The 17,838-nt window shown below is 41.8% G+C and overlaps 1 protein-coding gene across 13 annotated transcripts in view; it reads left to right on the top strand.

Annotated features, from left to right (window-relative positions):
• Window positions 1–17,838, top strand: part of FGGY (FGGY carbohydrate kinase domain containing) — a 426,891-nt gene that overhangs the window by 384,350 nt on the left and 24,703 nt on the right. For 12 of the 13 annotated variants that reach the window (XM_078073063.1, XM_078073070.1, XM_078073067.1 and 9 more), the window contains 2 exons: window positions 234–295; window positions 5,387–5,619. In XM_078073063.1, coding sequence (XP_077929189.1) covers window positions 234–295; window positions 5,387–5,468 — 144 coding nt within the window. In that variant the 3' untranslated portion in view covers window positions 5,469–5,619. Of the gene's footprint in view, window positions 1–233; window positions 296–5,386; window positions 5,620–17,838 lie in introns of those variants that run through there. The other variant, XR_013448163.1, reaches the window with a different exon arrangement.

Genomic DNA, 17,838 nt, shown 5'->3' with positions numbered 1-17,838 from the left:
GGGGAGCGGGAGAGGGAGAAGCAGGCTTCCCACGGAGCAGGGAGCCCGATGTGGGGCTCGATCCCAGGACCCTGGGATCATGACCTGAGCCGAAGGCAGACGCTTAACGACTGAGCCACCCAGGCGCCCCAAGGGGAAGTGAATTCTAATTAGAATGTTCTTGCCTGTGACAAGCCTCACTTTGAGCTTAGCTTTCCAACTCAGCTCTTTGTGTTCTGTTTTCCATTCACCAGGAGGCAATGGCAAGAATGAGCAAAGTTGGGAAGGTCGTGTTTCCCAGACTTGAGGATAAAAGGTAAGTTTATATTTTTTATATGTACCGTGCTGAGGAATGAGGACATACAAAGACATGTAACTGGAGAGCTAGAGTAAACCTTGGGGGCCAGGAATCCAGTTCTTTCATTCAGTAGTTGATACGACCGAGTCCCAGAGGGGTGATGTCGCTTTGTTACCTAAAGTCACAGAGCTAGATAGGGCCAGACCTGGGGGTCAAATACTTCTGACTCCCAGACCAGGGTTCTTTCCCCTAGGTCATTAGCAGTACATCTGGTCTTCTGTTCTGAAATGGGGATCTCGTATATCTTCCATCAAAGAACACAGTAGCATCTGTCTGTCTTTCTGCCCTTTGCATCACTTGGCACTGAGAACTACAATATGACCTTGATCAGTATTTTAACCCCAATTCACAAAACACTAATTTTTTGAGTTCCTGCTATATTCACAGCATTATGCTAATTTGCCTATAAACAGGGTTTACAGGAGAATGAGACATAATCTTACGTGTGCACATAGATCATTTCAGAAGGAAAGGGTAAGTTCTACAATAGGAGTATTACCAGGTAACAAAGTAGCCCAAGGAAGAAAGGAATGTGACCATGTAGGGGTGAGAGAAAACTTTCGAGAGGAGGTGAAGTCTACGCTGACTTTAATGCTTAAAAGAAATGGGGAGGACATCCTCAGTAGAGGGAGTAACATACGCAAAGCTGTAAAGGTGGGTGCAGCATGCCATGTTCAGATAACTGTAAACAACTCAGAATTCTGAAATGCAGAGTATGAGCTGGGGACAGGCAGGAGGTGAAACTCGGGGGAGGGCAGGTGGAAGGGGTCATCTCATAAGGAACTTTGAGGCCTTGCTGAAGACTTCAGACCTCATCCTATGGGCAGACTGGGGATACTGAACTTTAGGCAGTGGTAGGACCTGGCCAGATGCAGATTTTAGAAAGATCCCTCTCAGAGGATGGATTAGAAGGCCCACGGGTAAAAGCAGAGAGGCCACACAGAAGGCTTTTTCAATAACCTAGTGACAGATGAAAAAGACCTATATTAAGCCATTGGTAGTGAGTTTAAAAATGGAAGGATGGGGTGCCTGGCTGACTCAGTCTAAAGAACATTTGACTTTGATCTTGGGGTCATGAGTTTGAGCCCCACACTGGGCATAGAGATTACTTAAGAAATAAAGTCTTTATAAAAAAAATTTTTAAAATAAAAATGGAGAACAGTTGTGCAAGTGACTTTATAATTGTATTTGAAGTTAAGCATAAAAACAAATTCCACCTCCTGTAATAGGCAAAGGTGTTGATCCCACCAAAGCATTATTGGTATTTAACAGAGTTGGAAATATCCATGGATAAAGCAATCCAATTTCTTTTCCTTTTCTTAAAGAAGGTCTCCAAGTGGAGTTGGATTTTTAACCCTCTGCATATAAAACCCTCCCTAAATACTGGGGTCAGAGAGGCAGGCCATTATGTGGGGGGAACTCAAGTCAGGAACATGGAGAGGTCTGAGCTCCCAGTGGCCTTGGGACCCTAGGCTAGCAGCTTCCTTTTTTTGTAAAAACAGATTATTCTTCTCCATCTCTTTGCTGACCCTCCCAAGACATTTGAGAGAAGTCTATTTTTAAGTTCCTTCAGTAAATCCACATGTTCTTTTGAAAAGAATGTTTTAGCTCCTCAGCCACCAGGAGCCCGCCTCTGTGGAGGCAGCACACGTGGTGCTCTGGCACCATCTACAGGCAGCCCCAAGGTTTACAAGTAGAAAGATGGCATTTCCTTCTGAATGACTCTCTTCAGCATCTCGTTACCTCAAATCACATTATTATCTGTATGAGACATTTGCTGAGGTCTGTGCTACACAGAAGCCACTGACTGAGTGTGGGGAGAATTTGGAAGAGAGGGGATTCAGTGGATTTTAAAATTCAGGATCACAGAGAGCATAATCTGGTGACCGTGGTTCAATATGCTTTTTAGGAAGATCCCAAATCTCATCCTTATGTCTAGACCGAATTTAGCTGTGCACTCAGAGTAGTCACTGAAAAGTGCCCTGGAAAAAAATTTGTGCTCCAAAAGGCACTATCAACAGAGTAAAAAGGCAGCCTACAGAATTAGAGAAAATATTTGTTTATCATATATCTGATAAAGGATTAATACATAGGATATACAGAGAACTCTTAAGACTCAATAACAACAACAGAAACAACCCAAATCAAAAGTGGGCAAAGGTCTTGACTAGATATTTTTCTAAAGATTATGTACAAATGGCCAATAAGCCCATGAAAAGATGTTCAACATCACTAATCATTAGGGAAATGCAAGTCAAAAACTGCAATGAAATACCACCTCACACCCATTAGGATGATTACAATAAAAAACCAGAAAATAACAAGGATCAACAAGGATGTGGAGAGATTGGATCCCTTGTCCCACTATTGGTAGGAATGTAAAACGATACAACCACTGTGGTGGTTCCTCAAAAGTTAAAAATAGAATTACCATATGATCCAGAAATTTCACTTCTGGGTATGTACCCAAAAGAACCAAAATCAGGATCTCAAAGAAATATTTATACACACATGATCATAGCAGCATTATTCACAGTAGCTAAAACATGGAAGCAACCCAGTGGTCATTGGCGGGTGAACGGATAAAGAAAAAGTGGTGTATCCATACAGTGGAAGTCATTCTGCCTTAAAAAGGAGGAACGTTCTGACACATGCCACAACATGGACAAACCTTGAGGACATGATGCGAAATGAAAAGAGCCAGTCACAAAAGGACAAATATTGTATGATTCCACTCCTATGAGGTACCTAGAGTCAAATTCATAGAGAGAGAAAGTAGATCAGTGGTTGCCAGGGGCTGCGGGAAGAAGAGAAGAGTTACTGTTTACTGGGTGCAGAGTTTTAGTCTTGCAAGATGAAGGGAGTTTGCCGATGGAAGGTGGTGATGGTCGCACAACGACGTGGATGTACTTAATGTCACTGCAGTGTACACTTAAAAATGGCTAAATTTCATGTTCTGTGTATTTTTTTGTTAAAGATTTTATTTATGGGGTGCCTGGGTGGCTCAGTCCTTGAGCGTCTGCCTTCAGGGAAAACAAACAGGGGGAGTGGGAGAGGGAGAAGCAGGCTTCCTGCCAAGCAGGGAGCCCGATGAGGGGCTCAATCCCAGGACCCTGGGATCATGACCTTAACGAAGGTCAGACGCTTAACGACTGAGCCACCCAGGCGCCCCTATGTTCTGTGTATTTTATGATAAAAAATTTTTTGAAAAAAGAAAAAAGCAGAGGGGGGAAATGTGCCTTGGAACTCAGCTTTCCATGTGTAAACAAGGAAAAATGCAGTCTATCCATCTTTTGGTGTTCCAGGATTATGGAAGAATATAAAAACAACCTCAGTCCCTATTTGTGAGCACGTGACAGCTCACAAAGTATTTTGTGTCTAAAATTCAGTCACTCTATGATGTAAGTATGGTTATCATCCCTCTTACAGCAGGGAAACTGAGACTCCCATCATCTAAAGTAGTTGCCCAAAGTCACCCAGACTTCTTGGCCTGCAAAGCCAATGCTTCTTCACTGTACAAAGAATAAGACCAGTGAACAAAGATTGCTGCAAAATTGTCAGGATTAAAATGGGAAATCTTCAAGTGTATGAGAAAGTTACTGACCCAAGCTTCCTTCAAGCAGTTTTGAGATTCCAGAGTCAGGAAATCCATCTCATATAACGAAAGAAGTATTTAATGTTAAACTGTCATAGAGTATCATTAGAAGGAGAAAATTTCTGTCTCCAAAATCATTCTATGATTAATAAATTTCAAGCCCGTAGAGCAGCTTTTACTGGAAACTACTTATCGCAAGATTGATGATATTGTTGGAATATTATTTTTTTTTAAAAAGTAGCGACCATAACCGGCACTGATAACATTGACTAAGATCCAGGCGCTGTTCAAAGCACTTTTCACGCATTACCTCATTTAATTCACGTAACAGCTCTATTGAGATAGATCCTCTAATTCTCATTTATAGGTGAGGAAGTTGAGACACAGATGGATTGAGTAACATACCCAGTGTCACACAGCTCGTATTGGCCAAGCTGAGATTCAAACCCAGGCTTCAGAGTTCACCTCTTGACTCTGTCTTTGTGAAAATGGTTAAGGTAGAACTCATTAATCTGTTTAGCTCTGCATGTTACAAGAAGTCCCTATGTATACCCAGGGTTGCTTTTGCAATCTCTTTCTTCTGATTCACAAGCTTGCACCAAAACTCCTTCCTGAGGACTCCTTTCCAGAACATTCCAGAATCTACTGAGACGTGCTAAACTGGCATCATCAGCCCCTCGCCCCACGTCAGCTCCTCCCACCCAAGGGGAGTAAGGACAAAGTTGCAAGCATTCACATATAATTTGTTCTAGCTGCTGTTATCCCTTTCAAATTCAGGCTGCTCTGCCCTCTGTCTCAGGGCCCAACTACATTCGAACAGGTGCAGGGATAACAAGTCTACCAGGACCCAGACAGAGAGTAGAGGGAGAGCAAGGTCCACTCCGGGATGCTGGACTGCAGGACACATCTACAGGGAAAACATTAGGGACATTTTCACGGGGTTTTACTTCCAGATAAAGGTGTCTGCAAAGGAAACGTAGGTGTGGAATCTACAAAGGGTGATGAAAATGTTCAGTCTCATCCCTGGTCAGGCTGTGGTTTTTAAACCAGTCATCAGACCTGGGGCTAGTCATATCTGACATATTTATTGAAGCTGGGAGTGATAAAGGGCCTGTGTTGAGCCTGGGCCCTTTTAGTATGTCACAGCAGAAGCTGTGAAGTCAGACAGACCTCAGTTTGCATTCCAGCCTTGCTGGTGTTGAGCTAGACTACTTTAGATATGCCTCTCTGAGCAAATGTCTTTACTTCTACAATGAGGATAATAACACCCCATGTAGGTTACAGATAATAGCTATGAATCATGCCGATCCATTGCTCAGGATGCTATAAGCATTCAGAAAATGGGAGATGTCTGGCCAACCATAAGAGATACATTCCTGTTCTTCTAAATATAAGGGGAAGCTGCATAACGATTTTATCTGAGATCATTCAACATACTCATTTTTCTCCCACAGATACTATGACAAGAAATATCAAGTATTCCTGAAGCTGGTTGAACACCAGAAGGAATATGCAGCAATCATGAAAGGAGACTGAAGAGCGCTTGCAGGTGCCGGTGACAGAGGGTTCTGCGTCAGTGCATCAGGGACCTCTGTCCTCGCATCTGAAATCCGAGATCCTTTAGGTATCACTTTATCATTTCTGTATCGTCTTTTAATAAAGACAACCGAGACATGTGCAACCAGAACTAGACTCTTCCATTTCAGAATACTGCCATTATGTCGTTGGCAGGTTCTGAGGACACCACCAGAAAGACAGAAGTTTCACACAGGGTCAGAGGGTCTCCTGAACCACCTGACCTTGGGGCTCAGTCAGTCCAGGTGCAGCTCACACTTGTTGACTGAGTCAGTGTCAGCCATCAAATGAAAGACTTGCATGGCTGTAAGTAGGAAATCTAATGTTTATTTTATAGGTGGCTGAAAGCTTATTATTAACTTATTCTTTGGAAATAATTTCAAACTTACAGAAAAGTGGCAAGAATAGGGATGATAACCAGAAACACCCACGCAACTACCTTTTACCATTCACCCCGTTTGCTATATTGTTTGTACATTCTTTACACACACATATACGTATACATATATGTATATACACACACATGAATTTTTGAGTTGTTTGAGAGTGAATTTCCATACACTTAACTTTTATAGAGCACTTTAATTTTCTATTCATATTCCAATTTTGCCAATAACTCCAAGTCCTTCAGGGCAGTTTTTCCCTTCCTGTACAGGGTCCAGTCTAGAACCAGATATTGCATTTAATGACAGAATCCTCATCTTGCAATCATCATATTAAAAATAGGTACAGGTAGGAATTGTGAATGGATCCCGGAGGGAATTTTGACAAGTCACAGGATGTATGTATGGTCTTAAAATGTCTCCTCACAGATAGTTTATTAGTTACAAGAGGAGAAATGACATTAACTATACAGGGATGAAATGGGACAGCATCTTGACTGGGTGATCAAAATTAATTTCAGGTGGGTAGATGGGCATCGTGGGCCCACAGATGTGAGAGCCTGAGGTCACAGCATCAGTCTGGCTGGGAATGCATAGCCTGAATCTAATCATAAAAAAAAAAAAAATCAGACAAACCAACAATGGGCAGCATTCTGTTTTTTAATGGACTATATTCTTCAAAAATATCTATGTCATAAAGTCAAAGAAAGGCTATGGAAAGCTTCTGGATTAAAGGAAACTAAAGAAACACAATGGCTAAAAGGTTTTGATGTAGACAAGTATTTGAAAAAAAAAAAAACAACAACAAAGGATAGTTCCTTCATTGATACCATAACACATGCATAAACACACACAGACATACACATATGTATACACGTACTCACACGCCATCTCAGACCCAAGAGTAACCACTAATGTTGATTCTAGAGCTGTGGGAAGTCAGATGAGTTTGGGGAGAGGACATAAAAACTTCAGCAAGTAGGGGGAAAAGGTCACTGTGAGTCAACAAACATCTTGAAGTACTTACTCTGTGCCAGGTATTGTGCAAAGCACTGGAGCCCAGGGGTTAAATAAAAGCAGGGCCCAGAGGTCCCCATTTAATGAGAGAGAGAGACAAGTCAAATCCATCAGAGGACATTTTAAGAGACCCTCCCGTAAAAGAGGGTCCCTGCTGCTGCCGTGAAGAAGATCCAACACCCAGAAAAGGAGGAAGTAGCAGAGGGTTGACAGGTAGAAGGGATGGCAGCATGGTGTAAGGGCTGTGAGCCCAGGCTCAGGACTCAGGGCCTGGCTTTCCCTCTTCCTAGCTGTGTGACTTGAGAAAGACCCTCAACCTTCCTAAGACTCAGCTCCCTCATTTTTAAAATGAAGATATTAATAGTTCCTACTTTACGGGATGATAGTGAGGATTCACAGAGATGATATACGTAAGGCACTCAGCTCAGCTGCCTGGGCCACGCCTATCTTTTGCAGGGCCTGGTACCTAGATGATGCTCAGAACACTAACCATAAAAATTACTGAATAGGATGACCCCACCCAGTTGCAAAGGCCAGCTCTACAATAGTATTCTATGGTAGCCAAAGGATATCGACATCTTGGACACCGCCCAGGTTGAAGGTGGGTGTGGGTGAGCTCACTCAGCTAGACCTCAGCCAGCACTCAGGCTGGAGATGGAGAAGGACTGGGGAGTCAGACTCAGCACCTCAGAGGAAAAGTCGGGAACAGCAGGACTCAGGCACGAGGTCAGGACCACGGCCAGACAGGCTTCAACTGCTAAAGCTGATGGGCACTGACTCCAACACGGGACAGGCCTGGGCCTGCTCCGGCAAAGCAGGAGTGAACGCAGTAGCTGTGTGTGCGGCAGGAGCACAGAGGTCGGGGGAATGAAGAATCGCTACCTGTTTTCCTCTGTGTTCTCTTACTACGGCGCTGAGAGGCAGGCAGCACTAACCTCACGTCCCAGCTGAGAAGGTGAGGCTCTGTCCAGAGTCCCCCAGTGGTAGAGATAGTATTCAACTTCAGATTCGCCCTGATGCAGAGCTTCGGGGGTCACCCCCTTGTGGCAGCTGGAGAGGAATTCTGCCCCAGCACCTGCTCTTTAGCTCCAGTGTGCATGCTGTGGGTTCCCAATGCTCCAGAGCCAACTGCTGTCCCGCCCGGACCTGACCTTGGGTTCCCCCAGCTTTATAGAAAAAGGAAAACATACACAGATGAGGCAAAGATTATGGGAACACTAGGAAGCCTCTGGCATCTCAAAAGTGAAGAGCAGCCTGATAGAAGGGCTGAAAGATCTTGGGCAAGATTCTTAACCTCTAGGCCCCAGTCTCCCCGTCCATCGACGGGATAATCCTGCTACCTACCTTGTAGGGTTAGTGGTAAGGAATCAGTGAGAAACCTACATGTCAGGTTCCTAGCACGGTGCCTTGCAGGTAATAGGCACTCCACAAATACCGCTTCTACAGTGTGCTCTTTGGGCCATCTGGCAGGAGGGTTAATTCCTAAGAAAATAATTCTGGTCCCTACTCCAAAGCCAGTGTGTTAGGAAAATGTAAGTGTCTATGTGGATTTCTAGAACCATGTGTAGCTTGAGAACAAAAATTTTAATGACTCCAACACTCACCTTCTTGCACTGGGAAAGGGGGCTTTATTGAATGCACACATGTGAAGGATAAGTATATTTTGCTTTTATGAATAAGAATTACAATGTGGCCAGAGTGGTTTGTGGGATTTTTGTTTTGTTTTGCTGCCTACTGAAAGCTTTTCTTTCAAGTTGAAGCCAGCGTTGCTTAACGAATCCTTCTGCCAAGGAACACATTGTATAGGTTTTTAGTTTTGACCAAAAATACTTGCCATATGTGAAGAACATAAATGTGGCTTTCAAAAGAGCCCAAGAGAACAAAAGCAGGGAAAGGGAAGCAGGGAATAAAAGACAAGAACGGCAGAATGGTCTGACATGGTGCAGAGCTGCCGTAACCCACAGACCCGACACCACAGTTTGCTGGGTGTCTAGGGTCAAATGAGGCATCTAGACGGGATGCCCTCTCTTAGGGAGACCCAGACTGGGCGCTGGACTTTATATTCAGAGCATCGTCTATGTGGTTGCCAGTTGCACTGGGAAGTAGAGGGATAGAGGGGTAGAAGTTCCAAAGGGAGCAGTAAAAACACGGTAGGACATCCCGGAAACTCCCAGCTGTGAGGAGGTGCCAAATCAGCAGGTGTTGGGAAGAAGCTGAAATGTTAACATGATCCACTATTTCTCCCAGGCCTGAGGATAATCAGGTTCTTTGGGTTTGTTTGTTTGTTCTTCCTGCCACTGACCTGTGAGCTCTTGTGTGGGGCACCAACTCCCTTAGGGTCTGTGTCCTCTGCACCTAAACAGTGCCCAGCACACCTGGTGCTCGATAAATGAATAAATACACGAACACAAGATATTTTTCTGCACAAAGAAGACTAGGAGAACTAGAAATATCTCACATGTACCTTACTTCGGGGCCAATCTACGATGCATTTTAATGTGCCTTCATTTAGGCAATGCCAAAGACTTGAAAATGGGCCATCATCCATTAAGGGTTAAGAAAATCATGCCTTATACCTAACAAGTTGCTTTTAGGTTTTTACTGCACACCCATACGGATAACCACACACCTTCGTTCTGGATTGTAGCTCAAGCTCCGAAACCTTTTGCAAATTTTCAGTGTTGTTCCAGACCATTTCCCGTATGGTCCCTTAGGGGGAAGCCAATTGCGTCCTAGTTTAGAAATACCCATTGTTGAGCGGGGCCACAGTACACATGCTTTCAAAATTCAAGGGCATAGTTACAAATAATTACCATCAAAGGATTTAAAATGAAGGACATTGTCGCTAAACAAGAAACTAATGACTGAGTGGAGCTGTGTAATGTAATTATACTTAAGATGGGCCTTCTGATGAATCACAGAGGAATCTTTGTGCTGCCTTGTGTCTCCATAAATGCACTTAACTGCTACTGACAGTAATAGGAGGGAGTCAAATATAAAAAGCTTTTTCCCCCCTTTTCCAGTTTCTAGAGGGAGAACTTAAAAAGAAAAAGTACATTTTTAAAAAGGATGTTTTACCCAGTGCTTCTGGATATTTGACAATTGTACGAAGTCACGAAACAAAAATAACTTAAAATAAAAACAAACGTTACTGCTAATAAATTCAGGTTTCTGTATCATTAACACACCTGGGATCTTATGGTCAATTTCCATTCCGCACAGAAGATCACTTAAAATTACATATTAAAGTAAGTGTTTCTAAGGACCTTATTTTTATTTACTTAAGTCCTGCCCAAAGCCTCATTAGAAGTGTTTTCTTATTAAAAATCTGGGGTAAGCCTGGCTCCCTACTGTACAACGTTAACATATCTGAAGTGGAAAATGTTTGATATTTAGACAAAGCCGGTGATGATGCATCCCACTGGAATATGTCTTTGCTGTTTTCATATCAATTGCGCATACATTACCTCAGCTACTCCTCGGAATAAACTGGTGAAGGAGGCCTGGCAAGGAGTAGGATCCCATCTTACAACAACAAAAACCACGGCTCTGAGAGTTTAAGTGACTGGCCTAAGATTGTGTGGCTGGAACACGGAGGCAGCATGACTCCACTGCTTCTTCCTAAATAAATTCAATTAGCTTATTTGTGCAACAGGGGATGATTCATTAGTTTGCTAATTGCTCTCTCCTCCACGGTTCCCTTCTTTAGCAGATGTATAAATATCCAGGAGGCCCCTTCTGATGCTCATTGGTTGATCAAAGTACTATGTTATTTCTCTTGGCAAGCAGAGTGGTAAAGTGAGCGAGCCTTGAGCCATGGAGTCACTGAGTCCTTCTTCTCAGCTTCCCTACTTAGTAATTGACATGGTGTGTGAACTCACACAAGCCAGTTAACCTGTGCATCTTTGTTTCTTAGCCTATAACATAGGAGGGAAGAAAATCTGCCTCATGGCTGATGTGAGGAATAAATGGGATGATGTTTCGAAGGGCCTGGCACAGTGCCTCATATAAAACAGAAGTACAACAAATGCCAGTTTTTCTCCTCAACCAATCCATTTTTCTCATTAGCAGTTTTCTAGAAGCATTGCTTCAGGTCAAGGTGGACAACTTCATATCCAGTTTCTATGAGTACATCTTCTGTGTTCCATCATCAACAACCAACCAGTTATTGAGCTTTTACAACGTCAAGAGATCTGGAACAGTCCCTGCTGATGCACAAAGGGGCCAGCATTAGGCTCAAGGGAGAGGGGACATACACAGAAAGAGATTTCACAGAAATTTTGAGCTCAGTGCCAATGAGCAGCAGAGTTGATAGGCACTTCAAGAGGCCCAAGGATGCCAGGAACTTAGGTCTGTCTGGAAAGGCTCATCCAGAAATGATGAAAGCCTTGCATGTCCAGCCCTGCCTTTCTGAGATCTGTTAAGCTATAGGTACTGAACGTCTTCTGCTGGAAGATTCAGCTCTGCTCCATCCCTGAGGTAACCCAGACTGAGGCAGGCCATATGTATCCAGTTCAGACCAGCCCCAACTCTTCCTACCAGTGGGTCTGGAATTCATCTTTTTGCCATTAGCCCCTGGGCACCTGGAGCCTCACTAAATCATAGACTTCTCCCCTAAAATATAAATATATATTTGTCAAATCCAGCATGACCCCTTAAAATTGTGCCATGATCCTTTGCTAGTCACAAAGCAAGAGAAATGGTGAGTCCTCTCACATGGTTCACTACGTTATTCCTAAGCCATTTGTCAAAGCCCACACCTCACGTTACATTTCACGTTACACGTTATACCTGCAATCCTCCTGAGCTCAGGCTTTGTTTACTTACTCTCTTATTTCTGACCTCACTACTTCCTTCAAGTTTGACTTTTGAAACTCTCCCTGGCTTTCCTTCAACCATAGGTTGGTTAAATTCTCCTTCCTGCTTCTCTGACTTAAAATCATCTCTCCCATCCTACTTGGCCCCAGAAAGGCCTGTCTCAAGTTAAATCATATGGAAGGCTTACCGCCCTGCACTCAGCAAATAGAAACCAAGGGTAAGTGTCTCATTGGCCCTCCAGTTTTCCTCCTAGGGCTAGAATCCTGCCTTGAATTTTAGGCTGCTTGGATGGAATCCTGATACATTATCTAACATTTAGCAAATGCCAAATCCAGTTCCCTATAATTCTCTAGCCGCCAACCTGGGCCTTATTTTTGCCCAGACAAACCTCCCAGAAAGAATCCAAGGTACTCAAGCATACTTTCTGACTAGAAACTTGTATAGCTATGCCAACCATTCTGATGTGAGTGAGAGCAGTTGATGGTGGGTGTTCTCTGTTTCCTGTTCCTGGGCCCCTTGTGGTTAAGTGGGATCTTGTAACCAGTTCTGTTTAATGAGCTGTGGGAGATGGTGGGTGTTATTTCTGGACCAAGTCTTTGATTGTCAGAGCGTGAATCCCCAGAGCTTTCTTTTCTGTTACGGGAACAATTAGCAATGTTCCAAATGGGGATTCTCCCTCAGCCTGGGTTCCAGAGTGAAGATGACTCAAAGCAGAGTGCCCTACCAGCCCACAATGAACATGTAGCTTGAGTGAGACATAAACTTTTGTTGTGGAAAACACAGAGATTTTAAGGTTGTTTCTTACCTCTGCATAATCTATTCTATCTTGACTGATATACCCCATACAGTGTGAGCCACACTGACCCCTATGAGGCCAACTTTGCCATGATCAGAACAACAGGCTTAGTCTTGCATCGGGAAAGATTTGTAGCTAAATTAATCCCTATGGTCTGAGCCCTGAACAACCCGTCATGTGTCCTTTCCCCACAAGCATGCACCGAATGCTCAACCTCACAGGAAATCAGTAGCATTTCTATGCCAGGATTTCCCAATAGTGGCTTATATGATATTTATTTCCTTTATAAGAAATATAGAGACAAGCCGTCATTAAGTTGACTTGTGGATTCAACCATTCCATCAGAGATCCAAGCTCTTTTATCCTTCAGTTCCGCTAGCCTTTGACCTCAAGTTTGTCACTTCCTGATTGAAATATGCGGCAACCTTTAGCGGTATGCTATTTTTCAGGTAACAGCATCCAAAGCATAATAAAAACTTCTCTCCATGCCACCACTTTTTTTTTTTTTTTTTAAATCTAAGTGAACTTCTCCTTAGGTCTCCCTGGCCAGATTGTGCATCACTGGCCCGTCACTAGGGACTGCCAAGGCTGGCTTAGAGACCTCATGATGCACTGGGACTGGGCATGCTGCTATTCCAATGAAATCAGGGAGCACAGGGAAGCCAACATGTTTTACCAGAATAATGATAGGTTTTCCTTGGGAAAAAAGAGCCATGGTCAACTAAGTTTGGGAAACAGTGAGTTCAATAGGCTTTGTTATTACAGAATATCTTAGAATAGTCATGTGCATTGTGAATCTCCAAGAGAGAGGTAAGTTGTGAAGCATATCCCAGACTTATTCCATCAAAAGTTTGTACAGAGCATCTCATTGTACTCATATAGAACCACCCCAGTAATTTGGACCCTAATTAACCAAGAGGTCATGATGTTTTGACCGGCGTTGTATGAATGTTTTCTTTCATGTTAACTGTGAATAGGAGGTTTACTCAGCAAATTAATGGCTACTAAATGAAATTTGGTTGTTTTACCTAATTATAGAAACAAAATGCTATTCACTACTTTACTATATCAATTTACTATATTCACTGCTTTATCGAATAATGTCTTACAAATGAATGTTACTAATTATCAATGTCTAAGCTAGTCATTAAAAATAGGCTCCAAGAAGACCTCAATTTGGAAATACATTGTAAGAAGTCTTTCAGTTAAATTATCCTTTAAGTTAAATTAAATCATAGCTCTAGAAGCACCATAAATCAAACCATTGGGATAGCAAGTGTCAAATACTAATAATACAATCCTGCATTTCTTTGTGATCTTTTTAAAGTTAGTATTTCCATTTATTCTAATTTTTAAATCTTCCTCTTATCTGTTATATATTCCAGGTAGGAAACTCCCTAGCCACATATGGCAGGCTGAAGACATCTCCCTCATCCCTCTTAACCTCCCCTTCCTGCACACAGACATCACAGATCACCTTAACATAATGTTAAGCCTTTGGCTAAAAGGAGTAGAAAGTTCTTTGCATGAGACTAAGCAAATACCAAAGAACAGATCTAACATTGGCTCTTTTGTGACCCATGGAGTTTTTAATACTGAATTCCATGAGTTGCATTAAAGACGTGCTGGTTGAAGTCCAATATTGTATAGAAATTTTAATATCATCCTTTTGACAATATGCTTCTAAGATTTTCAGTTTGTTATACTTTCATGATTTTAGAAGACATTTTGGCATATACTACAAGATAAAAACTTGTTACAATTTAAATAGATTTGAAGAAACCATGAAGAGTTATGTTACTAGCAAACATGTGTTTATTTTTTGAGCAAATGTGCATTTTCCTTTTTGACATCTACATAGTAATTTTTAAAGTATGATTTCAGAAACATATGGCTTAGCTGTTCTACACAGGTGTTCCACAGTGCTGTGGGACATATTGTGCTTATAGATATTCAAGCATATGCTTCAGTCCTACTCCTCTTACAACAAACACTTCATAGACTTCCTGCTATTTATGTCAGGAACATGCATTTGGCCTTGATATCACCTGCTCTTTTTAATACAGGGGCTTACCAGGAAACTTCTGGGAGCTTATAAAATCTACAGGAAATAAATACAATGTTGACTTTGTTATAAAGGTGATTGAGTTGGTAGGGAAGTGGTTAAAAAAAATCCTTTATGACTGAAAATGTAGCATAAGATAACAATGTGTGCCCCTTTTAAGCATTTCCTTATTATTTTACTCTCCCCATAACCCTTTGGCATTTGTATAAAAACTTAACTTGGTGTTTTAAACGTCATTGTTTCTCAGACTCTATTTTAATCACAGCCTTCATTTTCGAGAATATGACAGTCCATGTACCAGTAAGTATAATACTATCATAATAATAATAGTAGTTAATGTTGGATAAGTGCTATCAAAGACTATTAGGTCATATTAAAATAATACTAGAACCAACATGAAGGGTTTTGTACTGGCCAAAGATAGGAAAATTTTTGCATCAAAAAAAGTAATGACTATAATGGATTAATATACACATATCACAATATGTAAACATCCATGAGTGGTCCCTAAATATAGACATGACTTAATTTATACTTACCCACTAGATAAAGCTGCAACATACTGTACATATATTTATACAAATATATTTGGCCAAATCCTTTCACCCTGGACCTGAATCTAGGGTGATACCCAACTATAACTACTGTTTTTAGGGAAATGGAGGTTCATGTTTCTTACCAGAGAAGAAGAATAGGTTGTTTACTCGAATTTGGAGAGCACAAAGGATCATAAGAATGTTATCTGTATTAGGGTTCTTCAGAGAAGCAGAGCCAATAGTATATATAGATGTAGATAAAGATATATTCATATATATATATACATATATATATACACATGTATATATACATATATAAATGTATATGTGTATGTAAAGCAATGTATTGTAAGGAATTGGCTGGCATAATTATGGAGGCTGAGAAGTCCCACAATCTGCTCTCTGCAAGTTGGAAACTCAGGAAATCTGGTGGCATCCTCTAGCCTGAGGACCAGGAGAGCCAATGGTATAAATCCCAGTGGGAGGGCAAGAGGAAGAATGTCCCAGCTCACTCAGTCCAGGAGAGATCAAATTCTCCTTCTGCCCTTTTGTTCTATTCAGGTCCTCAAGAGATTGGATAATAGCCACCCACATTTAGGAGCACAATCTGCTTTACTCAGTCTGCAGATCTAATCTCATCCAAAAACACCCTCACAGACACACCAGGAAATAATGTTTAATCAAATGTCTGGGCATCCCATGGCCCTGTTCAGTTGACACATAAAATTAACCATCACATCATCCAAATTCAGATCCATGGTTCCTCTGGTGTAGTGATCCTCACTCCCAGCTGCATATTAGAATTACCTGCTGAGCTTGAACTCTACTTCCAGAGACTTTCACTGAATTGCTCTGGGATGTGGCCTGTCATTGTTATGTTTGAAAATGCCGAAGTAATTCTAAAGTATGGCTCCAACCTTGTGTTGTCTCTGGGAGGGGGCTCTGTGGAACAGGAATGAGAGAGAAGATCCTTCAGGAAATACACTTAAAAACACCATCACCAAAAATAACAAGCCACTAAATGCCAGACATACCAGATCAGACAATGTTATTTATTTAATCCTCTAAAAAAACACTGTAAGGGACATACTATTATCTGTATTTTTATAGATGAATAAACTGAAGCACAAACAAGTTAAATAAATGACCGATGGTCACAGAGCCAGTACATAGGGAAGCCAAGACTCAGACCAGGTCTGCATGAATGGAAAACCCATTCTTCACAATATCACGCTTCAGATACATTTTCTTTCTGACTCTTAGCTAAAAACGGTCTGCTGTCTAAGCTGAGCAGATAACAGCTCAGTATCAGCCTGTAGTGATAAAGATTTTCATTATTCTTCATCAAATAGCCACCTCTGAGGAAGTGAATAATGCCAGATCTATTTTTACAGGGGATGGAAAGAAGGCATATATGATTTGTGACTTACTTGAGACTACAGCATAAGACTACTGGTTCTTCTGAATCATTGAATGGTAGTGTTTGAAATACACAGTACCTAATGGTAGCATTTTAAAATATATATATTTAAGTGCAGTGATCAATATTTGATAGACATAAACTACTACTTTCTAAGATTTTTTATTTTTTTTCGAGAGAGAGGGAGAGAGAGCATGAGCCGGGGCGGGGCGGGGGGCGGGGGGAGAAGAGGGGCAGAGGGAGAAGCAGATGACCTGAGTCAAAGGCCAACACTTAACCGACTGAGCCACCCAGGCACCCAAACTACTACTTTCAAGAGAATCTAGAATTTCTATATAGAAATTTCTTAGGAACTCAATATGGTAGAAAGGAGAACCTAACAGGCTTGTCATAAAACTATTTTTGCAGATCCCTTTCCATAAGAATGAGAAAATGTCAACTGTCCAGATCAAAGAATTAAGGAGGAAAACTGGTGGAAGTTGTAGAGAAGCTAAAGCCCCCTCACCCTAAAAAACAAAACAAAACAAACAAAAAAACCTATTGTCGCTGCTGCTGTCCCTCAGACAGATGAGGATGTTTATATAACCATCAGATTGGGGTTAAAAGGGATGAATTAGGTACACTGTAAGCTATAGTGTGTCTTTATAATTAAATATTTTTTACTATAACTATCTCCTTTAAAAGAAATCTCTTGGATTTCCCATGCATCTTCACCTCTTCCACTCTCAGAGTCTAGGTTCTAATCATACCAAACTGCTTCTGAGCCACCTTTTTGTCTCTATCCCTCTTTCCTTTACTGAAGCCTGACTATGGCTGTCAGTCTCATCATCAGCTCTTCTGTCCTTTCATTTGGTTTCCTATTTTCAAGGGTAAAATAAAGTAAAAGGAAGACCATGGTGAGGTCTTAAATGGGGTTGTAGCAGTAGAGTCCTTCATCAAAGTGCTGGATATATGAGAAGCTGGAAGACAAATGCCCAAATGATGTCCTGGAAGAGATACCAAGGTCAAGGGTAGGATAGCTGGCCAAGCCAAGTTCTTATTCCCAAGGGCTAAGTGAAAAACAGATGGAAGAGATGAGGCCAAATGAGGGGGACAGAGAGCGAGGGCTCAAGTGAAGAGTGGTCTAAATGAATACCAGAGACAAAATGCTGATGAAGGTAACATCTTTTTGTAGGAAGACCCAGCGAGAGTAAGCCAGATTTTACAGAGGCTAGAATGGTATAGATACCCTGCTCCAGCTCCAGTACTCTGACATGTTTCTGAGCGGGAGGGGCTCCTCAACCAACATAACCCCTG

Source organism: Halichoerus grypus, chromosome 5, assembly GCF_964656455.1.
Source record: "Halichoerus grypus chromosome 5, mHalGry1.hap1.1, whole genome shotgun sequence".
NCBI lineage: Eukaryota > Metazoa > Chordata > Mammalia > Carnivora > Phocidae > Halichoerus > Halichoerus grypus.
Note: the sequence above shows the minus strand (reverse complement) of the source record. Positions and strands in the feature narration are given on the sequence as shown.